The sequence below is a fragment of the Haliotis rufescens genome, unplaced genomic scaffold (assembly GCF_023055435.1).
Source record: "Haliotis rufescens isolate VD_foot unplaced genomic scaffold, xgHalRufe1.0.p SCAF_10, whole genome shotgun sequence".
Taxonomy (NCBI): domain Eukaryota; kingdom Metazoa; phylum Mollusca; class Gastropoda; order Lepetellida; family Haliotidae; genus Haliotis; species Haliotis rufescens.
This window is the reverse complement of record NW_025963780.1, coordinates 31,987,525-32,015,391: the sequence shown is the minus strand read 5'-3', so window position 1 is coordinate 32,015,391 and position 27,867 is coordinate 31,987,525. Positions and strand designations below refer to the sequence as shown.

The following is a 27,867-nucleotide window of genomic DNA, read 5'->3' as shown; positions in this document are numbered from 1 at the left end:
GACAGATAGAGCAATATTGAAAGGGCAAAGCATCGTGAAAACACGTGGTTAACATTTACAATGGGTTGTTTTCAACAACAACACGAGCAACAGCTTTCGTGAAATCGACATGGAAAAAAATAGCTTTGGGCATTGCAGTAAACGCACACGACCTCCGCATCCGTTGAATATCGTTAAAGCGGCTTGTAAAGGAAATGACGCCATAAACATAAAGACTCACTCACCACTTAATACAGATCCTAAAAGTATCACTTGCCGCCACATGGTCCTGCTTAGAAAACGACCTTCTCCCATCTGTGTAGTAATCCGCAGACCTCGCACACACTGTTAACGGTATGTCCGTCCGCCTTGGACTAGCCCATCATGACTAACGCTCGATCTTGCCCCGTGAACTTCAACCGGCACACGCGCGACTTATCTTCATGCCGCTGAGGACATCTGGGAGTCGTTTCCGTAACGGACATGTAGAACCAGTCTATACACTGTATAGCCCAGTCGAACGTCACCCCTGACCTTTGACCTTCAGGTCAGTTATAAGTGGTATTTATCATAAGCTGCGTGAAATGGGTATTCATAATAAGAAATAATTGCCGGGATTGTATCGTATTGTCCCAATTTCGCCCTGGTGGATGATGAATAATGCATCTCGCCGATGAGTATCAATTATGTGTAATTAAATAACGCAGCACCAGGAAGGAAACTTGTTTACTTGTACAATAACAAACCTGAAGTACTTGCTTTCACTTGTCGCCGAACATGTCGCCGAAAGTCGTATTAAAAACTCCGTCGACGTAACAGAATTAAAGCTTTTTATACACAAGGGCATATTTTTAACAACGAACTGCTCATTGCCTAGGGGGGGGGGGGGGGGCACGGGTTGACCAGTCGTCTAAGGCGCCGAGATTCGCTGTGCAGAGTTGCGTCCCTTGGGCACGCCAGAAACCTATGATTGTGGGTTCGAATCCCGGTTCGCCCCGATTATGATTCTAGGTTTGTCAGCACCATACCCGTGCTCGTGGGTTTCACCGAAGTGGTAAACGTCTGAGACCTGCATCACTTCGGGCTTTCCTCCCACATTAAGCTGACACGTCGTGATGTAACTTGAATAATGAAAAGCGGCGCTAACTCACTCACTCACTCATTACCCCACGCTAAGTCTCAGAGTTACCCCAACTTACTCACTAACTCCAATATACATACTCCGATTGTACATGATGTGTCATTCACTGGTCCGGGTCACAACTCGGCTTCAGCAACCTATGCTTGTCGCGACTAGTGAGTGAGTGAGTTGGTTTAACGCCGCTTTTAACAGTGTTCCAGTTATATCACGGCGTGTCAGCTTAATGTGGGAGGAAAGCCCGAAGTGATGCAGGTCTCAGACGTTTACCACTTCGGTGAAACCCACGAGCACGGGTATGGTGATGACAAACCTAGAAACATAATCGGGGCGAACCGGGATTCGAACCCACAATCATAGGTTTCTGGCGTGTTCAAGGGACGCAACTCGCGAATCGCGGCGCCTTAGACGACTGGGACACCCGTGCCCCCTTTGTCGCGACTAGGATGCTGAGGTTGTCGCAATCAGAGACCCGGTTGATTGCGTGTCCTCGTATCGCGATGGAGCCGGACGTTGCTCATAACGCCCGGATCACTGGATTGTCTGGTGCAGTAACTCGCTTCACAAAGCGATTTCACCACTTCGACTTGTGTATGTATGTATGGAAGTTTCGATCATCTTAGCGCTAAGATCGCTTTACAAAACGGGATCCAGATTGGATTGGACTGCCGTCATAGAGCTGGAGCCTGGTCCAGTGCAATACACCGTCGATTCAGAAAATAACTAAATAGTTAGTGTGGTCATTTGAATAACATTAACTCGCAGAAACGAACATATTTGATGATTAATTTTGTTAACCAGCCTTTGAATACATTTTTAGAATACGAAGAAATACGAAGAAATCTAGATGCCAAAGATTCGGGATTTTTAGAATATTGTTGTTTCATTTCAGGGTCGGTATGAGTGAGTCGGCTTTTGACTGAAACATCGTCTGTTCCTGGGCCGTTCTTTGTACCATTTGTTTATAAAAACCTCCAAATGAAGAAACCGTTACGTAGGTAAAGGGGCGGTCGGGTAGCCAAGTGATTAAAGCGTTCGCTCGACACGCCGAAAACCCGGGTTCGAGTCCCGACATGGGTACAATGTGTGAAGCCCATTTCTGGTGTCCCCCTCCGTGATATTGCTGGAATATTGCTAAAAGCGGCGTAAAATCAAACTCACTCACTCACGTAGGTAAATATGCCGTAAACAACCACATCTGCGTGCACGAATGTAGCCCAACCCATCCTGCCACGTTCCGTCCAGGACAAGGTGCACTGAAGCCAGATGTATCTCTCATATGTCGTCTACAGACCAGGAAACAAATATATCCAATACAGCCCATGCGAGTCTGGCAAGTATAGATTACTAAAGTTTCTGAAAATGCAGAGTCTCTGGGTTTATACGCCGAAGACCCGGGTTCGATTCCCGACATGGGTACAATGTGTGAAGCCAATTTCTGGTGTCCCCCGCCGTGATATTTCTGGAATATTGCTAAAAGCGGCGTAAAACCATACTCACTCACTCACTCACTCTGGGTTTATAAAGATAACTAAATTCTTAAACATATTTTCATTTCAGAGACTAGATGTAAGTCTATCACTCATGTTGAGGACGTTTAAAGCCACGTGGGTAAACGTATGATCTACATAAATGTTTTCTGCTCGCTTGAGGAGACAAATTTTCATCTTGTGTATATACAAACGTGTAATTGTCCACGTTTACAATTCATAATAACAAAATACATGATTGTATATATAAAATATCTACCTCCTGGCTCCCCCTCCAGCGAAAGAATCTGTAGCGAAATTTTATACTTACTTTTGTTAAATTAATGAATTTGTCAGCAATCTGAAGCGACATTGATAACTTATTAAAACTCATCATACGTTTTACATGGTAAATGCGTATTACATATGGTAACCCACACCCCGCTCCGAGGCCTAAGGGTGAGTTATTTTTCTATTTTTATTTCTTTTATGAAATTCGTTAGATTCCTGTGCTTCAGATGTTGTAATTACGCGCAAAAGTTTACTACTTATTCGAGAACCTTGTTGACATAACATTTTCCAGAAACGAGAACTCCGGATTTCTAACGAGGTCTTATCGCCAGTTCGTTTGTTTGGCTGATAAACCCACCCCATGTGGCTAGCCATTGATAATACTATCTGGGACCAAGGAATCGTGACTACGGTCAACGACACCGACCGTCTTCGTCGGTTTCCGTAAACAGCGCCCTCTGTAATTCTCGCCATAACTCAGAACCCCCACGAGACTTGTTGTCTGCATGAGCTGACCAGACTAAGATGGGTTATATATTGGAGTAATTTCTCACTGTAGGGGGTTCGCGAACAGCATGCTCACATTACAGTCTGTGTGGGAGGTTCTTTACTGTAAAACGGATACGAAATCCGATTTTAGTTAAAACCAAGGAAATGATCGAAATGTACATATTTTTATGAACTCGTCTTATCTGTAATGCCTGATAAAGACATGTAATATTTTGGTATTTGTATTGTACAGTGTATTGTGTATATTAGCACGCATATTATGTGATACAGCACATGTGATAGGTCGTAGACTAATATTTAGTCCAACAAATAAAGTTATAATAAAAATTTATCAACAAAATAGAAAGTAAAATCCAAAAGGAGCCCAGAAGAATGCCTAGAGCCGAGGCAGTGTAGACTTGCCAAAATCTTCTAGACTTGAGTTGGATTCAGTTTTAATTTATTCTCCAGGGTCTGGGGGAGGCTGAGGCGACGTGATCTCTGCTGTGGCCCCGGTATTTCTATTTTGACGTGTTTGGGGTAGTGTAACAGAGGTGGGATAAACTTGTAATCACTGATGACACTTTGTGAGAATTATCATACCAGATAATATCTAACCAGAGTCCATATGTCTCTGATCTTTCAAATACCACGAACTGACATCCCTATACATGGGCTATAGGAAGGTTGGCGCGAAGGGATAATGAACAATATATACTGCCGGGGGAAAGAAAGTTTACACTTGAAAATTGGATTTGACCAACAAATTACAAACGTTATCAAAAAGTTACTAGGCTAAAACAGCCCCCGAAACACTGCAAGCCTAAGGTTCAAAACACAACTATGATACTCGTATCAATACATCACCATCGAATAATCATTTCTTGTTTGTTTCATGTTTAGTGAGTGAGTGAGTGAGTTTGGTTTAACGCCGCTTTTAACATTATTCCAGTTATATCACGGCGTGTCAGCTTAATGTTGAAGGAAAGCCCGAAGTGATGCAGATCTCAGACGTTTACCACTTCGGTGAAACCCACGAGCACGGGTATGGTGCTGACAAACCTAGAAACATAATCGGGGCGAACCGGGATTCGAACCCTCAATCATAGGTTTCTAGCGTGCCCAAGGGACGCAACTCTGCACAGCGAATCACGGCGCCTTAGACGACTGGGCCACCCGTGCCCCCTTTTTTCATCTTTAGCCACCATCAAACATGGGTGTGTGTATACTTTCTTTTGCCCGGCAGTGTATACTCAGAGGGTAATGTAACTTTGATTATGTTCCTCCTCATTCCTCAAAACTCCGCTTTTTTCATAGAAGATTGAGAATGTCTCTGTGCTCAAATTATTGGAATGATTGATTGATTGGTTGATGTTTTACGCCTCACTCAGCAATATTCCAGCTAGATGACGGCGGTCTGTAAATAATCCAGTCTGGACCAGACAATCCAGTGATTGTATCATGAGCATCGATCCAAAAATGGTCGATGACATGCATGAACCAAGTCAGCGAGCCTGACCACGCCATCCCGTTAGACAAGCATAGTTTCCTTTTACGGCAAGCATGGGTTGCTGAATAACTATTCTATCCCTGATCTTCACGGGTTAATAGGAATGAAGATATAATTGAGCCTATACCTATTATGTCGACTTATAATTTCAACAAATTAAATTTTTTTTAAATGAAATTCAAAATTCAAAATTGGACTAGCTCCTTGCGTTTATATCCATTCAACACTTGAGATGTACAGCAATTGATATAGAAGAAGGCGATCTTGAGTCGACAATTGTCTTGTACCCACAATTAAATCGACATAAATATGCCTAGTGCTGTTTTCATACGTGTTCTGTTGTGTGCACAGTTTGAATATTGATTAATCTGTGAAAAAGCCCATTCAGGCCCCTTCGGCACCATTATTAATAACCCTCAGTTATCAGTTACATTTCGGTATCATTGATTTCTAACGCTTAGTCTCTGAAAATTTTGATAGAAACCAGAAACTACATTTAAATTGAAAAGGAGCCCAAATCAAATGAAGAGACCTGTGGAAAATCTAGACTTGCTTCATTTAACGCTTTCGGTTTACAGCAAGGGCAAGTAACATGGTTCAGGGACTGTGAGACAGGCTAGATAGTGCGGTTACTTTTGTCTATGGATATTTTTCAAGATTATATGGTGATATAATTGTATTAATTATTTCATATATAACCATATCGTAACGTCACGAAGTAATTGTTCAATCCAGTTGCCGTTATATTGAATGTCAACGATAAGGTCTTACTAGAGCCTGTCATCAGGCTCAGAAAGAGAGATTGCATGTTATCGTACCGGCAAGTCACCTATCTCAGCTATACGTTATACAATGTATTTAGTTTTTTCTTTAAAACAAATATTTTCATTTTTTTTCACGCGTTTTATCTCTGTATTAAAGTACGTCTCATGGATTGTGTCTATTTTTTTCTCGATGTACATAAATACGTTCTAATAGATAAGCTTAGATAATACATCGGCAGCAATACGTCACATTTAATAGCGTAGTTATCAGATTTAACAGTGTCGTGTCAGGTTCTGCTCCATTAGCAGGCGTCTGGCTCTTATAAATCAAAATATTTCCAGGGTTGATCTGAATCAAGTTTGGCTGTACGTTCCGAAAAGCTGCTAAATACCGTATTTTCTCTGTGAACCTTGACCCATGTCTACTTCGGTTCTTTCTTAACGCGGCCCATGTTAGAGGAAAGCTCTTATTTCTTTGTGTTACTGGAAGTGATGAAAAGGGGTTTAGTTTTGTTAACTGTTAATCAAATGCAATGGGGAATAGTGGTAAAGCGTCTACCTGGAGAGCGGAAGGCCTGTGTTTCCATCACCGGCCGCGTCATACCAAAAGGCGTGAAAACAGCGTTCTTGTTGTTACCCTGCCTGCCGCGCGGCATTTAGGGACTAAAACGGCGCGGAGTTCGTATACTGTGTTTGAGTGGGGTATTCTGCGGAATGGTATCTCAATGGGTTAACACTAAAAAATCGGCCTCCGTGGTCCAGTGAACAGCCTCCGTGGTCCAGTGGATAGAGCGTCCTCTCGGGGAGTGCAGGGGCGGTGGTTCGACTCTCGGCCGCGGCGTCATACCCAAAGACGTTAGAAGATGGTACTTGTTGTTACCCTGACCGGCACTTGGCATGATTTGGATAAAAACGGGACTAGTCGGCTCGGAGCCACCCAAACACACACACACACACACACACACACACACACACACACACACATGCACGTCGCTATATAAGGGTAATACTCTTGGACGCGACGTTAAACCCTATTTCACCTCACCTCACCTCATTACTAGTATTAGTATTTATAACTCTCATAACAAAGCTTTACCCTTAACTCCGACCCAAAGTTAATAGGGGATACACGGTTCTTGTCTCGTGTGCGTGCCTGTTGCTCTGGCCGGTTGAGATTCTGTGGAGACTGGTTGTGTAAACAAACGTGCGGGAGAACAACACGCGTTTATGATTAATTTAATATGGTGGGGGGACACGCTGACACGTGGTAGTCTTTAGAAAGCTGGGTCATACAGAATATTGCTTATAATGAACCCACTGGGTAAAACAACATGTAGTTATATTTTTATGACCTTGATATGAAGTCTTGCTCGAGTACGTCTGTGTAAAATGGCAAATGATGCCTGGTAATTATTAAGCTATAATAGTTCTTTAGTTTGGTTCCTTCGGTTCTTTATTGTTTGTTCTTCAGGATGTCTTAGACATAAAATGGCAATTGATGCCTTATAATTATTAAGATATGTTTGTTCTTTAGTGTGGTTTCTTTGTAATTTGAAGGGGCGGTCGGGTAGCCTAGTGGTTAAAGCGTTCGCTCGTCACGCCGAAGACCCGGGTTCGATTCCCGACATGGGTACAATGTGTGAAGCCCATTTCTGGTGTCCCCCGCCGTGATATTGCTGGAATATTGCTAAAAGCGGCGTAAAACCATACTCACTCACTTATTGTTATTTGACTCGTCACCATACCACCGATGTGACGTTAACTCTTAACTCACTCACTTTGCTATATGTTCTTAAGCAAGACTTCGACGTTTACCTCTTTACCGTTTTTGAATTTTAATTTCTTATATTCATATATTAAATAATATTTGTACATTTGCAGGTGAGGTCACACTCGGGTAAGGTAAATGTAACCCTTGCTAACATATCTAGATGTGTCTTAGATTAAGCGTCTTGTAATAGTAGAGCATTAGGGGCATCCGATAGGGGTATCCGATGGCTTGATTAGCTGATGGGGGGATTATCACCATGGTGACCACTCCCTGAATGGTCGTGCATCATCATACACAGCGGTTGGTCTGTCACTCACACTATCAACCACAGGTGCTACTCATTTTTATAACCTACAAGGGCAAACATATCGGGGTTAAAAAAAAATCATATGTGCCCCTGGTTCATATCACGACACGAGACAACAGTGTATTGTTTCCGTCATCCGGACGGCATTGTTGACGTCATTCGAAACTTGTTGTGACGTGTGGTCGGAATGACGTCACACTTGAAACGACGTCATAGCTGATGATTGGTGACATCATTCGACAAATTGTGGTTGACTTGCTGTCCTTATAGGTAAACACTAAACTTCGTCTTTGTAAGTAGACATCGTCTTCGGTAATAAATAGAGCAGTATATCCGCGTTCATGGCATACTATGTTTACGACACTCGTGCCTAACTTCCGGTATTTTCCGCTTTCGCTCGGGAAATACCGGAATTTTGACACTCGTGTCGTAAACAAAGTATGACAAGAACACTCATATAATATGAGCCCAATATTTTCCTGCTAACCTAATATGACACCGTATACGGCAACTAAAGACACCATAACGAATTTATTATGCCGAAAAGTTTAAACTATTTGGTATCTTTGTCGCACATTTTATATCAAAATGAAAACATGACACTTACAACCGGCATAAACGACAGGACCAGTACATGTTTCCGATACAACGCTTTAATGTAAACATAAACGTTAACAAAGGAATATATAATGCACTAAATGTGAACGTTTAAAGTAGCTAAATCATTATTACTTAAACGTCCAGTACATCAACCATGAATCAAGAATCAAGATTTGTATTGCACAGAACACCCTCGTTGGGTTCCAGAACTGTGAGACAGGCTAGTGAAAGTTTGGGCAGGTGTGGTCGGGGCAGAATACGGACTGTTGTTTCAAGGGACATAACTCCTGACGCGTTAGCTAACACGGCTGCCTTTGCAACAGATGACGACATGTTTGAATTTGTTTTCGCCGATATCTTAATTAAATAACATTTCAAAATAGTACTTTCAATTTTACTTATTTTAAGTGTTTGAAAGGCGTTCTCCGCAGTCGGTGAGTGAATGAGTTAAAAATTTAACGTCACAGCGGCATTATTTCAGCCGCATAGCGACCCGCAGTCGGTGACAGTGAGGTAAGTTAGATAAGTAAAACATATTATGTTTTCGTTGCGGTGATATTTTACATTCAGATTTTAACGGCGCTAAATTGGACTTGGAACCAAACGCGATCCTACGATCTTGATAGCACAGTGAGTATACCTCAATCTTACCGTGACAAACACTTTTATGTCAGCTGAGATAAGGAATACCAGTGGCATTTTGTAGAGTGCCATTTTTTATTTTGTAATACGACAATAACCAAGGAACTACAAGGTCTTCGACCGGGATTCGAACCCACAATCATAGGTTTCTGGCGTGCCCCAGGGACGCAACTCTGCACAGCGAATCGCGGCGCCTTAGACGACTGGGCCACCCGTGCCCCCGTGGATTTGAAAGTACTTGATAACGGAGGTAAGCCAATTTTGCCCATTCCCATCAACAACAAATGCCTAGTGGCTTTGACACCTTAAGAAATATGCCAGCTGGTTCTAAACCACCCCTCGTACATGTTGTTTGTTTGTTGTTTAACGCCACATGCAGCAATATTCCAGCAATATGACGGCGGTCTGTAAATAATGGAGTCTGGACCAGACAATCCAGTGATTGATACCATAGGCATGAATCTACTCTGTAGACATGATTGTAGAAGTGCCGCCAGACCCTGATATCAAAGAAGCACTTTCCTTTATGAATTCCGCGTTGATTCCGCGTTCCGACATCAAATCCGCTGTTTCAATCAGAGGTTGTTGTTATCATTTGAAACCTCTGATTAAACACGGCGGTTTGTAAATCATCGATTCCAGTGACTGTTTTGGGCGATGATACACAATCATCCAGGTCACACATTGTGACCATACGATCCCCTTTAATTTGAGTTGCATGACAGACTCAATAGAAAGTTAAAACCTCCAAGCAATGGCCCCAAAGCACATGTTATTGTGAAACCCCCGATGGGATGCTGCCTTTTGACCAAAATTAAAATGTCCATTTTTGGATAGGTTAACACCAGTGATTCACGGGACATTGTCAAGGGAGATAAGTAGTGGTCGCGTCACAGATTTTCCTTACTTTCTATGCTATTTTAGTGAAGCAAAGGGTTTATTACAGCTGCAGTTGTGAAATAACATTCTTTCTTTCAGCATTACACTGAATTAACTTTCTGCAACATAACTGTTGACTCAATTCCTGCATGTGTGAGCTGATTGCCTTTATAGTGAGTATCCCGTGAACATCCGGTCTTCATAGGTCTTCAGCATACGTCTTCAGCATAGGTCTTCAGCATAGGTCTTCAGCATAGGTTTTCAGCAAAACCATGCTTGTCATAAGAGGCGACTATGATTTTCAGAAGAGGCGATTAACGGGATCAGGCTCGCTGACTTGGTTGATGCATGTCATCGTATCCCAGTTGCGTGGATCGATGCTCACGATATCATTAGTGGATTGTCTGGTTCAGACACGATTATTTACATTTAGCTGGAATATTGCGGCATTAAACAACAAACAAACAACCACCATGTGTGGTATTTTGTCCGTTAGAGGTCAACAGCGGTCATATAATATAATTGTAGATGGCAATGGCGCTCCCCACTAGCCAAGTGATGGAGGTTTGTTATATGCCTTCAGTTTCCTGTTACACATGCGCCTGTCAATATTAGTGATACTGGCAGTTATTCAGTAACACAATAGTTATAACGTTTAAAAGCTGGCATAAGGAACAGAGGAAAATTATAATCGGACAGTCAAATAACATTACGATAGAGGTGATATGAAAGGGGTTTAAAATTTTAACACTTATGAATATGCGCGTGTGTGTGTGTGTGTGTGTGTGTGTGTGTGTGTGTGTGTGTGTGTGTGTGTGTGTGTGTGTGTGTGTGTGTGTGTGTGTGTGTGTGTGTGTGTGTGTGTGTGTGTGTGTGTGAATGTGTGTGTATGGGGGAGGTGGGGAGCTTGTATATAATCAGGATTCATATTTTACAGTGCTAGCTCACTGAGATATCATGCCGCAGTTTAACATGGATACCCCACTCAGACACCGTATACTGACTCCGAGCCGACCAGTCCCAGTTCCATCCCCTTAATGCCGAGTGCCGGTCAGGGTAACAACAAGTACCATCTTCTAACGTCTTTGGGTGTGACGCGGCCGGGAGTCGAACCTCCGCCCCTCCACTCCCCGAGAGGACGCTCTATCCACTGCACCACGGAGGCTGTTCTGTATGATAGAAGGGTATGAGACTTTTGATAAATATAGCCATAATGCGCTTTGCAGAATTTCACGGAATTGCTTATCGCCTACCCCTCTATTGCAGCACCTGAAAAACGTCTATTGAAAATGAATTTTATCATCTGGTGTCATCATTGATTTCAGCGATCCATTCATTTAGGTTTCACACTCTTTGCCTTTAACGCCAAATGGAATCTGTTTCGGCAGATAATAGAGACTGGTTATTCTCTGGCGTTGACGTCGTATATTTACAAGTTACCCTACATCGGCCACTGTCACCATTGTGTCAGGTTCTTAGCACTACATTTTCAAAAGTTAATCATTTGCTGCATTTAAAAGTTGATGGTTTGGGAACTTGGGATTTAAACACGATGTTCTTCAATACTTGTATGTACTTTTTCCGAGATTTTGAATGACACATAAGTTTTATTTCAGTCTTCACTTTAATCACCGGCGTGATGTAACGGTAATACGTGTACTTCATCATATCATCCTCAAGCACTCAGCTTCAGCACCACAGCCGTGCTCATGTTCAATAAGTTAGTCCTGCATCATCACCTTGTGCTTTCCTCCTTCATCAAGCTGACACGCTGTGATATAACTACTCAGTAGAATACTGTTACCGGAAGCAGAAACATTAGCATCTCAAAACATTTTACTATCGATCGACTCTCAGTGTCCAAATCACGAGTGAGCGAGTTTGGTTCTCAAAGCACAAACGGATTTGAACCAAACTCACTCACTCACTCACTCGCATGATATTTGGACGCCGAGAGTTGATATTGGAAAGTGTTTGGATATACTGCAGTCGTATTTGTTTCCGTTAATATATGTACAATGTTACTCAGCGTTATCCTGATAGGGCTAATATGCCAGCTCATGAAAGTCATCACGAAAGTAGGGAGACAATAACACATAGAAATGCTTACTTTTGTATATTATGAAATGAAGCTCTACGTGTGTCAGTTCAACCCAAATTGTATCCTATACGTACATCCCCAAACAAACAGTCAGATATATCCCCACCTGGACACTGAGAATATCCGTAACAAATGTTGGGTAGTATATAAAATGTTTGGGTTGGGAAGATCTTAAAAACGCTATATTTCTTCAGAAACGACATAGGTTGAAATCTATGGGTAGAACCAGCACCATTACATGTTGGGTCACATTGAAACATTAATGTCAAACTACACCCTTTCCACTGCATTAACAGCATGAGGCAGTCTTGTGTAAGGATAGATTTATGATTAGATTGTTTTATATCAAATATGGATTATTCAACCATTGTCGTGAAAACGGCAGGGTTTTGACTCATACAACTTTGAAAACACTGTACCACCTTGTCATTGATTGGTGTTCAGCAAACAATTACCGCTTGGATATGGACGACGTCTTGGGGCTGTATACATCCAGTAGATTGGTACAAGTCAGCACTTCTCTGCCAATGTCAATTCTGTGATTGGCAGATTCCGTCAAACACGAAACGTTACCACTGTACCATCTTGTCATTGATTGGTGTTCAACAAACAATTACCGCTTGGATAAGGACGACGTCTTGGGGCTGTATACATCCAGTAGATTGGTTCAAGTCAGCACTTCTCTGACAATGCCAATTCTGTGATTGGCAGATTCCGTCAAACGCGAAACGTTGACGATCGACCCGGACGAGAACAGCGTTACCTGATTCTCACAATAAAATGGACATGTACTTTTAGCTAGGTCGCCATAGCCTGTCACAGCTCACACAGCTCTGATGGCGGAGATCGTGTCAAGGTTGACATGAAACTGATTGGCAGAAACAGGTGAGGCCAGGAAAACCAATAAGCTCATTTCGCTCTTCACAAAAACTGTCAAAGACGGCGATCGGAAACATAAGTAAGTTAGTTACTGTCCCTCGTATAAACACTGATGTTCAACATTTATTTTAGAAAGTACATATCAAAAGATAATATAGAAAACGTATGTTATGCATTTTACTTCGCGGGTGCATTGCATCACACACTGGTACATGTTCATGTGCATAAAGAAACAGATCAGAAATGGGGGGGGGGGGGGGGGGGGGGGGACATCGGGAGGTCTTCTTTGTTGCCTAATCGTCTGACAAATTGTCTTAGAAGATTTGAAAGTGATAATTTCTACAAAAGAATGTCTAAAAGTAGATTTGGTCGGGGTTAGTGTGAAAGTTGAGTAGGGATTTGATTTGCTTTACGTTTGAGAAAGTATGAGTTTATTTTAATAAACACACAATGTCTTTCAGAAAGTTGTCAAATGTAACAAATGTTTTATTTGGGATAATACTCTTTCATCAAAAGTACAAATTCTCGTAATTTTTGGGATTGAGTCCTGTCCGAGATTCGAACCCACACTGCCAGAGTGAGGCACCAGATCTCCAACACTCAAAATCAGCAATCCAACTCACTCAGGCTTTCACAAAAATGAAAGTCCGACAACTGGAAATCTAGATCGTTGACTTTGTGTACCCCTCGGACAAGTGTAAAGTGGCACGGCTCCAATGGCCGAAAGCTATGAACACACAATGCCATTTAGAAAGTGGTCTAATGTAACAAATGTTATATTTGGGATAACACTTTCCCAGTAAAGTACAACTTCTCGTAATTTTGGGTACACAAAGTCAGCGATCTGGACTAGGTCTGTCTGTGTGTTTTCGTGATGAGTGCTCTTTTGAAAGATAAAACACATGAGAAGAAACGTTACGATAGCATATCCCCATTTAGTTCTTGCTATATCTTTGACACGACAACATTGTCTCAGTAACATTTGAGCAAATGATTGTCATGTCAAATAGGTTTATGATTAATGCATAACAAAGCTGTGTGCAGAGTGTATTGACAGGAAATGGTGTATCTGCATTCCGAGCAAGTACCCTTTTGTTTAGATTTCGAAAGACAAGGGTATTTTGTTGTGTGGTCAGTATCAATGTTTAAGCCAGCTAGCTCCCTCACTTTCACTTTGGATAGCCATAATGAAGAAACAAAACTTAAAGATAACATAATTATACCGTGACGTCAAATGATACGTCACAATAGACATACATTACGTCACGCCACACGATACATCACAATAGGCATACATAGCATTACGTCCAATGATACCGTCAAAATAAACATACAAAGCGTAACGTCAAACGATAACGTTACAATAGACACACATACCGTCACGTCACAATAGGCATACATAACGTCACGCCACACGATACATCACAATAGGCATACATAGCATTACGTCCAATGATACCGTCAAAATAAACATACAAAGCGTAGCGTCAAACGATAACGTTACAATAGACACATATACCGTCACGTCACAATAGGCATACATAACGTCACGTCACACGATAATGTCACAATAGGCATACATAGCATTATGTCCAACGGCACCGTCACAATAGACACACATACCGTCACGTCACAATAGACATACATAACGTCACGTCAAACGATATTGTCACAATAGGCATACATAGCATTATGTCCAACGGTACCGTCAAAACAGACATATATAACGTCACGTCAAAAGATACATCACAATAGGCATACATAGCATTGCGTCAAACGATAACGACGTCACAGCAGACATCTATAGCGCCACGTAACAACAGACATACGCAGCGTCAAGTCAAACGACAACGGCGTCACAGTAGACATGCATACATTACATCACATCAAACGATAAGGACGTCACAGTAGGCATACACAGCGTAAGGTCAAAAGATAACGTCACAAAAGGCATACATAGCATTACGTCACAAGATAATGTCACAATAGGCATACATAGCGTCACGTCAAACGATAAACTCCCAATAGGCATCGTGTCAAATGATTACGACGTCACAGTAGGCATTGATAGCGTCACGTCAAATGATAACCATGCTACAACCCATTGTATCAGAAGGCAGATAGGAAGTCACATCAAACGCATACAGCGTTACTTTGGGAAGATACGTCACATGAAGGCCCCACTTTATACAGGTATTTGATGCAGCAAGCAACAGTTTAATCCCATTTCTTTACAGACGTTGATTTTTTTTATCGAATGTTACTTTTTCTCAAACCATAGAAGATTTTTTACTGTTTCAGTGTTCTCGCAAATTCAATTTTCAAACAATTTTCCGAATCCTCTGCATCAGCTGCAGAAATTCCCGTTAAATAAAATCCTTTAATAGAATAAATGTGTTAATGTGAAATCATTACCTTCCATCAGTTCCCAAAAGAATTGGGGAAATTGGGTTTCAACACAAAGGCGTCGCCAAGATAGATGTAATGACTGATGTGGAGGCTGAATATTTCAATCTCTGTCCACTGTGTAGTCCTAATGGGCCTTTTTAACGGAACAACAGTTAAAGGTGTCCTTCCTCTTCCACCCCTCATCGCGTGCCAAACAGTTCAGCTGAGTTGGTTATCTTTTTTCGTTTATTCGTGTTCAGTGCACAATCAATCAGATGCTCATCAACATATTCTTCCCATGATCAACAAATAGTTACAACATTTATTTCGGTTTCCCTTTTTTTTTTGTATCATGAATCTGGGTTTTAGTGCATTCCGGGCGTTTAAGACGCCGCGACGTGTGCCAGGATCCGCTGATACCAGGATCCGCTGATACTTGTTCAAATTCCTGATTCGACCCGATTATGGTATCCCAGAGCAACACTCATGATACTTGGTATGAGTAAAGTGCTCTACGACCTGCGTCAATTTGAACATCCCTCCGACCTTTTACAGGGATCAGGTGAGGGGGGCAGCGGCAGTCGTTAAGGACGCCGGAGTTTGCTATGTAGTGTTGCGTCCCTTAACCGTGCAAGAACACTAGGGAAGTGGATTGGAATCCGAGTTCGCCGGTTTTGAATCCGGGTTTGTCAGCACTCTAACGGTCCTCCGGGGGCACGGGTGGCCCAGTCGTCTAAGGCGCCGCGATTCGCTACGCAGAGTTGCGTCCCTTGGGCACGCCAGAAATCTATGATTGTAGGTTCGAATCCCGATTCGCCCCGATGATGTTTCTAGGTTTGTCAGCACCATACCCGTGCTCGTGGGTTTCACCGAAGTGATAAACGTCTGAGACCTGCATCACTTCGGGCTTTCCTCCCACATAAAGCTGACACGCCGTGATATAACTGAAGACTGTTAAAAGCGGCGTTAAACCCAACTCACTCACTCACACTCACTAACGGTCCTCCTCCGTGGCCAAGTGGACAGAGTGTCTGCCCGGAGAGTCAAAGGCCGATGGCTCGATGCCCTGGCCGCGTCATACCTAAAGACGTTAAAGGATGGTACTTGTTGTTGCCCAGGGTGTCGTTGTACAAAGGATCTTAGAAGTTAAGTTCCTACACTTTAACAGTCAGTCGTTGGGCAAATGTTGTGGTGGACAACGACACCCTGACTGGGGATAAAACAAGGGTTGTCTTCTTCATGTTAAACTGCGGCCTGGTTTCTCAGCAATATAAGACTGGCATAAATACGGACTAGAAAAAGCAGCCACACACACGTGCATGCACATCGCTTTATAAGAGCAATCATCTAGGACGGGACCTTCACCTCATCCTACGCGTGCTCATGCATTAGTTTCCACAAAGTGGTGAACGTCTAAGACCTGCATATGGAATACTGTTAGAGACATTCTCGCGATCTCGCATTCTCGCGGTCTCGACCTTTGGAAACGAGGTAAATATGCCCAAAACACGAGAATGCGAGATCGCGAGAATGTCCCTTACAGTTTTCCATACCTGCATCACTTCGCGCTTTCCTCCTACATCAAGCTGACACGCCGTCATATAAATGAAAACCCTACTCACTCACTGAATGTTAGAACAGTGCGCCACGATCTGTGAACATTAAACTGACACGCCGTGATTTGACCGATTGTGAAATATTGTTCAAAGCGGCGTTTACCCAAACTAACTGATTCAGTAGAAAGATGTTGACTGTCTGAAATTAAGGGCACGTTTGGCTCCGTAATCTCTGAAGGCACTCTATTAGTGTCGTCATGGAAATGAGACATTTCAGTTAAAGCTTAATGCCTAAATCAGTTATCGCTTGGTCGAAGTTGGGGATAAAACTTTATCAAGCAAGGAAATGATGGTTTAGGGACCTGAGGTTTCTGCGATGAAGTGGAATGGGTTTTGACGTCACGTTTAAGATTATTGCACTTTTAAAGCGACGTGCATGTGCATGCGTGCGTGCGTGCGTGCCTCTCTGCTTGTATTAATACGGACTAATGCCAGTTATTACAGTGCTAGTCTACCCAGATACCATGCCGCAGTTTAACACCGATACCCCACTCAGACCCAGAAGACTGATTCCGAGCCGACCAGTCCTTGTTTTATCCTCAGTATCACACTTAAACTTGGTACGGTGTGTCGAACTACCGACCTTCCGCGCTCCGTGAGGTGAGATGAAACGGGGTTTGACGTCGCGTCTAAGAGGATTTCACGTATATAGAGACGTACATGCGTGTGTGTGTCTGTGTGTGTATCTGTGTCTGCGTCTGCATATGTGTCTGTCTCTGTGTTTGTCTGTGTCTGTGTCTGTGTGTGTTTGTGTGTCTGTGTGTGTCTGTGTCTGTTTGTACTAGTCCGGATTATAGTGCAAGACCACTGAGATACCATGTCGCAGTTTAACACGAATCCCTACTCAGACACAATATACTGACTCCGAGCCGATCAGTCCTTGTTTTAGTCCCAGACAGGGTAACAACAAATGCCATCTTTCGCGGCCCATGATCGAACCCCCGACAATCCGTTCTCCGGGCAGGCGTTCTACCACAAGACCTCGGTCGTAACCTTATTGTGTCAGCTCCTAATTCCCAACTGCATGTTCATAATGATCTACGGACTCCTTAATATCCTTACTGTGCTTAACCATATATTTTTTTGAAGATTTTGGGGCTCATTTTATTCAGGCTCCAGTTTTATTAGTTGGCTCTAAGTTTGAGCCAATATATATTTTTTATTAAAATAATAAGGTCGACAGGAAGGATTTGTGCAAATAATGTATTTTGCAATTAAATTGCGATATTAAGTTTGGATAGTGTTTTCTGGGCCACATTAATTGGCGTGAAAGTAAATATTATTCTTCGAGTCTTCAAACCCTTCCCCACCAAAACACGCACACTTTAAAGAATTATGGATCCGGCAAAAAAAACCCCGATCAATTTGAGGTTTTTTCAGAAATTCATTGCCAATCCGAGTTGAGGCTCCATGCAGTTTCAAAGTGGTATCAGTTTCCAATACCTAAAGTACAATCTTGTTTTTGCGGCTAATGTACGCTTTAAACACAATGTCAATCCTGGCGCGCCGTTTATCAGCTGGTGTCCATTACCGCTACCCTCGGACGATGCTGCACGTCAAGGACAATAGCCTGTGGACACTTACCGTTATCACAATGCGGCCCCCAGAAGTTAGATTATAGCATCAATACCCCAGGGGTATCCTGGTTCATTAGATGTAATTACACACAGACGCTATCCCCCGGAATTAACACCCACCCTGGGCTATCGCCGGATGTTTCCACTGCGCATGCTTCCGATGCGTGTCTGAGATATTTCCTTCTGATATGGGTTTCGACTGCAAATGTTTACAGCAACTGAAACTCTACGATCAAACGTTCTTGTTGTGGTGGGGATGAGTTGGAATGGGCAGTGATGGGCTGAAGCGGGTTGCACTACGTCAAACTTTGATTAAACTGTCATTGATATTGGTTTCTCGATACCTGTACCTTAATACATGCATACATGACTGGTGCTTGAATCTTTATGAAGTGAACGAAACAATGTGGCGCTTTATAGAAAAGATATATTCCACGCCCCTTTGCGGTTACCTATTTTCCGCTGTCATCTATAGCTCACGGTCCTCTATATCTCACGGCCCTCTATATCTCACGGCCCTCTATATCTCACGGTCCTCTATATCTCACGGCCCTCTATATCACACGGACTTTATATCTCACGGTCCCCTATATCTCACGGCCCTCTATATCTCACGGCCCTCTATATCTCACGGCCCTCTATATCTCACGGTCCTCTATATCTCACGACCTCTATATCTCACGGCCTTTATATCTCACGGCCTCTATATCACACGGGCCTCTGTATCTCATGGACCTATTTATCTCACGGGCCTCTATATCTCACGGGCCCCTATATCCCACGGGCCACTGTATCTCATGGACCTCTTTATCTCACTGTCCTCTATATCACACGGGCCTCTGTATCTCATAGACCTCTTGATCTCACGGGCCTCTATATCTCACGGGCCCCTATATCCCACGGGCCACTGTATCTCATGGACCTCTTTATCTCACGGGCCTCTATATCACACGGGCCTCTGTATCTCATGGACCTCTTTATGTCACGGGCCTCTATATCTCACGGGCCTCTGTATCTCATGGACCTCTTTATCTCACGGGCCTCTGTATCCCACGGGCCTCTATATCCCACGGTCCTCTGTATCTCATGGACCTCTTCATCTCACGGGCCTCTATATCTCACGGGCCTCTGTATCTCATGGACCTCTTCATCTCACGGGCCTCTATATCACACGGGCCTCTGTATCTCACGGCCCTCTATATCTCACGGGCCTCTATATCTCACGGGCCTCTGTATCTCATGGACCTCTTCATCTCACGGGCCTCTATATCACACGGGCCTCTGTATCTCACGGCCCTCTATATCTCACGGGCCTCTATATCTCACGGGCCTCTGTATCTCATGGACCTCTTCATCTCACGGGCCTCTATATCACACGGGCCTCTGTATCTAATGGACCTCTTTATGACACGGGCCTCTATATCTCACGGGCCTCTTTATCTCACGGGCCTCTATATCTCACGGGCCTCTGTATCTAATGGACCTCTTTATGACACGGGCCTCTATATCCCACGGGCCTCTGTATCTCACGGGCCTCTGTATCTCACGGGCCTCTGTATCTCACGGGCATCTACATACCACGGGCCTCTGTATCTCACGGGCCTCTGTACCCCCCCCCCCCCACACACACACACACACACACAAACACACACACACACACACATACCCACACACTCCACAGAATTTCAAATCTGACATCGTCAAAAGTTTAAAATATATGAGGAGCGGGGATTTGAGTTCAAAACTTCTTACAAATCCCGTGAAAATGTCCCCAAATCGTTGTCGGCTGGTATATGAATCGATACATATATAACATTTATCTCTCTTTGTGAATACCCGAATATTCAGCATTGATATCGCACAAGCACAGTAGTGCTGCGCATTAGAGAATGATTTAGCCATCCCAAACTCGATGACGTGTTCGATCAAACAGAGGCGAGGTGAAATTGGGTTTGACGTCGCGTCCAAGGTTACTGCACTTATATAGCGACGTGCATGCACGTGTGTGTGGTAAATACTGACTCAGAGCCGACCAGTCCTTGTTATCGCCCTTTAATGCCCAGCGCTCGTCAGGGTAACAACAAGTACCATCTTTTAACGTATTTTGGTATGACGCGGCCAGAATCCCGGGCATTCCGCTCTCCACTAGACTAGGGCGGACGCTCTACCACTAGACCACGGAGGCGGTCCGATCAAACAGAAGGAGAAGCTGGCATTTAACAGCCACATAGGAATTGTCTGCAAGATACCGACACCGTGATCTGCAATAAGTCCACAGACAACGGCAGCATGATGGATTCAAACGACAAACCATCCGGGACTGAAATCTGCACTCACGTGTCTCAGATGAGGTGTCAAGGGATGAGAACCTGTCACGTGCTTAACGAGTTTGTTTTTCGAAGTTTGCCTTTTTTAGTGAGACTTTTTTAAATGACGCGTTGGGTTTCGTGTCACAGCTGCACGTCAATCATTATTACTCTTGAGGAAGACACTCCCGTTGAGACATAGTTTAGATTTGACTTCTATATTTTTTGGCGTTTATGGAGTTGTAAACTAAAGACTTGTGTACATGTTGTGTAAATCCATGATTTACGTTTTGAGTGAGTGAGTGGGTTGGGATGGTTTTAACGCCGCTTTTAACAGTATTCCAGTTACATCGCTGCGTGTCAGCTTAATGTGGGAGGAAAGCCCGAAGTGATGCAGGTCTCAGACTTCGGTGAAACCCATGAGCACGGATATGGTGCTGACAAACCTAGAAAAACTATCGAACCGCGATTCGAACCTACAATCATAGGTTTCTGGCGTGCCCAAGGGACGCAACTCTGGACAGCGAATCGCAGCACTTAAGACGGCTGGGCCACCCGTACCCCCATTTACGCTTTTAACATAGAAATATATTAAAGGCAGTGATTATAAGTGAACACGGAAAACATAATAACGTCACAGACTGCATATTTAAACAACTTGTAGACAACAATACGAAATCAGTGGCATCGGCCATCGGTGACAAGCACCGCCCATTCTCAGATCAGCCAATCAAGAAAGAATAGTTAAAAGCCAATTATAAATCTTATTTAACACTTAGACAGACATTGTTCTGATGTAACCAAAATGTCCTTCGGGATAATAAAATGTATATCTTTTATCTAAATGGGCGTGGACATTTTTGAAAAGTGATTAGCCAATCAAATGCCACGGATTCGCTTGCAGGTTATTTATAACGTGGTGCCCTCCCACGACTTCAAAGTCATCCCACGCTAGCTCCAGAACACAATTACAGATGTTGAATCTTTTTGCCTCGATGAATCTTCTGTCACAGATGATCCATTCACGCCATGAACTGTGCGCGCTTGTTTCGATTCATGGAAAATAGAACTTCTTTTAAGAAGATGCTCCAAAACGTGTTGTAAACAATGTTCATTCATTACAGAAATACAAAAATGATGTATTTGCATCATACAAACATGTTTGTCACGGGATATTTCAATAAAGGTATGATTGAATGCCTGTTCTGTAGTGGGGGCACGGGTGGCCCAGTCGTCTAAGGCGCTGCGATTCGCTGTGCAGAGTTGCGTCCCTTGGCCACGCCAGAAACCTATGATTGTGGGTTCGAATCCCGGTTCGCCCCGATTATGTTTCTAGGTTTGTCAGCACCATACCCGTGCTCGTGGGTTTCACCGAAGTGGTAAACGTCTGAGACCTGCATCACTTCGGGCTTTCCTCCCACACTGAGCTGCCAAGCCGTGATATAACTGTAATACTGTTAAAAGCGGCGTTAAACCCAACTCACTCACTGTTCTGTATTTGGACTTCATTCCATGGACCTAGGCCGAATTGCCGAGCAGCCGAGTTTTCAGTCTCGACCCTTTTGTCGATGCTTGTGCCCTGTGTGAAATGCAGACATTATCTCTGTTTGGGTAACCATTAGCAGTTACTCCCGTCAAGATTTCGGGTTAGAATTGGTCTTCAGCAACCTATGCTCGTAAGAGGCGACTAACGGGATCGGGTGGTCAGGCTCGCTAACTCGGTTGATGCATGTCATCGTATCCCAATTGCGTAGATCGATGCTCGTGATGTCAACCACTGGATTGTCTGGTCCAAATTCGATTATTTACATACCGCCGTCATATAGCTGGAGTATTGCTGAGTGGGACGCTGAACAAAGAAAGTATACGTTGGCCTTAGGTTATTTTGGTTATGAGGTTGTTTTTTAGTAGCGTTTTTTTTACCCACAGCGGTTCTCACACAAACTATGCTTTCGATACAAGTATAGCATAATGCTCAGGATCGCTGTCTCCGATGGTTAGAAACAGCTGTATCATTTGACAGACACACGTCGTGTATGGCCGCTGTAGTGGCAGACATTGGATTTTGGTCCATCGATGCTTTAAAACACGTCAAACCGTGCAGCTGTTTTCAATAATTGCCATCTTAATAAACATACCAATATTGGCAACCCGGCTGACTTTTGACAAAACATAGTAATAAATAACGGGGGCGTTTTAATCATCTGACAGGTAGACATGGTACATACTAATAAACAATAAATTTATACAGGGAGACCCATTTATTAAGAGTGACTTGTTTTTGAAAATAACAGCGATACGAATAAGAACATATCTCTGAGACTTGTCCAAAACATCCACATATGGCGTAGGGGTGATTGTTGGGCTTTGAAATGATTGCCACTATAAAAAAACTTCAACAAAATATTATTGTTAATTTTTTTTTAAATAAAAGAAATATGTTACAAGAGATCGAAGCGTTGGCAACAGTACGGAATATAGGGTGGGCAAACTAGGTGTGGGAAAATTGAGCGCAGGCATATGGTAAAGATATGGATCTTCCTTCGGGTTGATGTGAAGCACGTGCCTATTTCTTCGAGTAAGCAAATTCGTAAAACAAGTTTTAAAAGAGGTCTGGCCTAATATGAAAATGACGTCAGGAAATACTTGCCCAAGAATAGCAATAGCTAAAGGCAGGCTGTCTATAAAGGTAAAAAATAAAGTAATATACATTGTATTTTCAAAAAATACTTTTAGTTTAAAACAATATGCATGGTATGGTAACACTTACAGAAAATAGAAACACACAAATTGTGAGCCCTGGTATGTAGACTTACGTATAATCTCTTAAATGATACTTTTTTACAGGAAAATACATTCAATAAATTATCTTAATACAATAAAGTACAAAGGAGCCCAGAGACTCAGTCTTCGTTTCCCGAAAGTGCAGTAATCTAGGCTTGCCAGTTATTATATACTTGCATGGGCTATATTGTATTATATAATATATTTGTTTCAGGGTCTGTATAACAGAATTTCTATGGCATGGTATGTAGTCTGTCTTATCCTAAAGACGGAAATTTAAAATAGGAATCCAACTCAAGTCCAGACTGATTTTGCAATCTAGATTGCCTCAGCTCTGAAATGAAGCATTGTTCTGAGCTCCATTGTGGATAGATTAATATTTTGTGGATACATGTATATATTTTTAAATAAAATAGTTAAATGTCTGGGACTAAATGTTTGTCTACATGTTAGGCCGTCAACCGGTACAATGAAGCCCTTCTTTACAGGGACAACGGCGAAGCAGGAAGGTATGGAATACTGGAACGCGATATTGTGGCCAAATCTCGCGTTCTAGCGATCTCGCATTCTCGTGTTTTGGGCATATCTAGTTCGTTTCCAAAGGTCGAGATCGCGAGAACGCGAGATCGCGAGAATGTCCCTTACAGTATTCCATAGGAAGTTGAGTGAGTTTGGTTTTACGCCACTTTTAGCAATATTTCAGTAATATCACGGCGGGGGACACCAGAAATGGGCTTCACACATTGTACCTATGTGGAGAATCGAACCCGGGTCTTCGACGTGTCGAGCTAACGCGTTAACCACTAAGCTACCCCACAGCCCCAAGTAGCAATGACTGGGACTATTTACACTTCACCATTATACATAAATATGATTAACACTGTATTGAGGGCTACGTGGTATGAACTTGTCGTCCAATACCATAAAATGACAGGTGAAATGGGGTTGAACGTCGCGTCCAAGATTTTTGCACATCTATAACAACTGAAGAACGGGGATTTTACAGGGGGATCTACGCCAACAACGGTAAATCATCACGTGCGAAGACGTTACATCAGAGTTTCACAAACGTGATACAGATATATTAATTTTTGGGAGAGGCATTCAGATAAGCAACATTTGTTTGTTTGCCAATCCCTCGACTTTATGGAAATAAATATGTTTATATCATATATTAATTTTGGAAATGTACGTACGTTCTTGTCACACAACCAAAGCTACCATTGTCTCTGACATGACCTTCATGAACGCTACCGCTTCCCCGGTACGCAAAGTTCACCCAAAACATTACCTTTGTCCTTTGTAAACTAACAATTATCAAGTAAACAGCCTCTTCACCTATCTAATTGTCGTGAGCAAATGTCAGACGCTAATAAAATAAACCCAACCAAGAATATTAACTGCCATCAAAAGACACCATTTCGCTCGATGTGACGTTACACCCAACATCACTTACCTCCCTTTGTCGACGTTTCATTTTGGATGCCCCGAAGACGTAGTGTTTATAGCTTCATAACGCTTAGATTTATGATAAAAAGGCTTTAATGGTGATGTCTTGCGGCCGCTTTACCTCATGAACTATTCATGACTAACCAAGATAATGTTGTATCGTTCATCGAGAGCTGATTGGTTCAGTCCCGCGGCTCAGATCCCTTGAGTCGGATATCGTCACCATGAGGTGTTAACTCAGGGACGTAAAGTACGGTCTAATGTTTGTCGTGTTTACCAAGTAATGGAAAGTGGTTTTTGCTCTCTCGAGAGGTATCAGACAGATTCTCGTTGCCAAGACGAATAATTACACCGCAATTGCCAATGGAATTCTAGTGACTGATTTTCGAAAGTATCATATTTATTGCTGGGTTGATGGTTACCATGTCGATGAAATAATATGTATCCATGCACACACATCTATCATCTGAACAATTGATATTTGTATGTTGATTTCATTAATTTAAACAACGTAATTTTAATGTTTCTGTGTGCACAAGGTTACCTAAACCGAATTATTATCAACACAGGGGCATATTTATATTAATCTATTATGCAACACTTAATAAATGTGTATGAGTGAGTGAGTTGGGTTAAACGCCGCTTTGAAATGGTATTTCAGTTACATCACGGCGTGTAAGCTTAATGTGGGAGCTAAGTCCGAAGTGATGCAGTTCTCAGATGTTTACCACTTTGAGTGCTGGTACGGTGCTGACAAACCTGGAAACATAATCGGGGGAACATGGATTCGAAACAACCATCATAGGTTCCTGGCTTGTCCAAGGGACCCAACTCTGAACAGCGAATTGCGGAGCCTTTGACGACTGGGAAACCCGTATCCCTGAATGTGTATGGTCAATGTGTCTGTTATTGGTTGATTATAATTAAATACATATCGACGTGAGTAAATACTGCAATATTTCAGATATACCATGGCGCCTGTAAATAACTGAATCTGTCCAAGGTGATCGACAGCATGAGCACCAGGATAGGTACCCAGTAACGTATTGTTGTAATACGTGACTAACTGGATGGGTGGTCTGACCCGATGACGCGAGTTACTGCGTGTCATCGCACCCCCACAGCATGGGGTGTTGCTCATAGGATCAACCTTTTGACTGGACTCGATTATTTACAGAACGATGTGATATAGCTACTGATGGCTGCCTCGAACGACATCAACCAACATACTGATCTTTGCTCATTAGACCAAATGGGGATTGGATGGCCAAAGTCCTTGTACCCCGAAGATGTTTGTTGTCAAGTTAGGGAGATAATGTAGTTTATGACGGCGTTTACCACTTATATAATAAGGGGCACGGATATGTCACATTCGAACCCATGATATCATAGGATACTTGGCATAACTAAGGGACGCAACTCCTCAGTCAACCAGTTGTGTATCTGATCCATATTAGGCTACATGAGAGCCGCCGTGGAGTAGCTGTGATATCAGACAGACAGACGGACGGACGGACAGACAGACATGGGGTTTAACGTCGCGTCCAAGATTATTGCTCTTATATAGCGACGTGCATGTACGTGTGTCGGTGTGTGTGTGAATGCGGCTGCTTGTACTAGTCCGGACTAATGCCGATTTATAGTGCTAGCTCACTGAGATACCATGCCGCAGTTTAACATGAATACCCTACTCAGACACAGTATACTGACTCCGAGCCGACCAGTCCTTGTTTTTAGCCCCTTAATGCCGATTGCCAGACAGGGTAACAACAAGTACCATCTTTTAACGTCTTTTGGTATGACGCGGCTGGGGATCGAACCCCGGACCTTCCGCTCCCCGGGCGGACGCTCTACCATGCCACTAGACCACGGAGGCGGTCGACAGACATATATCACTATTAGGAAATACATTATACTAAGGTAAAGGAAAGTAGTTGTTATGTATATATTTTTTACACACTAAAAAACACTAAATTCTTCAATGTAATGCATTTTAATCACATTGGTACTCAAACTATTGGTACAGTCGTCACCTAAATTGTGATACTGATATAGCATGTACTTCTTCAAATTCACACCAGCTAAATAACTTTCATTACATAATTAATAATGGATTGTGTTTCATATAATAGCAATATGTACAAGATGACTCCATATAAGAAGACCACTACTGAAGTACATATCAACCAAAATGTTCTCAATAATTTGGTGCACATTAATATTTCCAAAAATAACCTCAATCACATCTGTAGGGCGGGTTTTCCACATTAAATGCTCAAGTTTCACCAGCGTTATTTTCATATGTCAACCTCGTACTGTAATATTTTCGAGCAAATCGATAATATGGCATATTTAGAATCTTTAGACAGTATTTGATAAATGTATTGGGGAAAATGATGTAACATCGCTTCATAACAATGTTATCTTCCCAACCATCAGCATCATTGCCTTGGGGACGAATTCTTTAGGGCCTGGTGGTATTTGATCAATGGATATTAATCTCCGACCAAAGGGTGCTAACTCTAAGATAACAGAAACGAAAGTAATCGTTTCGGTACACATTTATTAATATAAAGTTACTCTGCAAATGTTAAGGCTATTAGAATTTGTATTTTTCTTATTTTTAAAATTCAGCGTTCAATATTAAGTATACATCATGTAAATTTCACAATCATAAACATATTTCGGCGCGGTGGGGTAGCCTACTGGTTAAAGCGTTTGATCGTTACGCCGAAGACACGGGTTCGATTCCCGACATTTCTGGTGTCCCCCGCCGGGATATTGCTGGAATATTGCTAAAGGTGGCGTAAAACCATATTCGCTCACTCATAATCATATTTCAACATCTTGTACGTTACTGGACCGACCTTCAATACTTCCAATTCGAATCGTCTACGGCGCCACGATTTGCTGTGCAGAGTTGCGTCC

General features: G+C 42.7%; 1 protein-coding gene across 1 annotated transcript in view; it reads right to left on the bottom strand.

The window, feature by feature from the left end:
* The window catches only part of LOC124115883 (integrin beta-PS-like), a 49,560-nt gene extending 49,110 nt beyond the window's left edge, over window positions 1–450 (bottom strand). Inside the window, exon 1 of the mRNA XM_046477042.2 lies at window positions 225–450. Coding sequence (XP_046332998.2) covers window positions 225–294 — 70 coding nt within the window. The 5' untranslated portion in view covers window positions 295–450. The remainder of the gene's footprint in view (window positions 1–224) is intronic.
* Window positions 451–27,867: the final 27,417 nt, after the last annotated feature.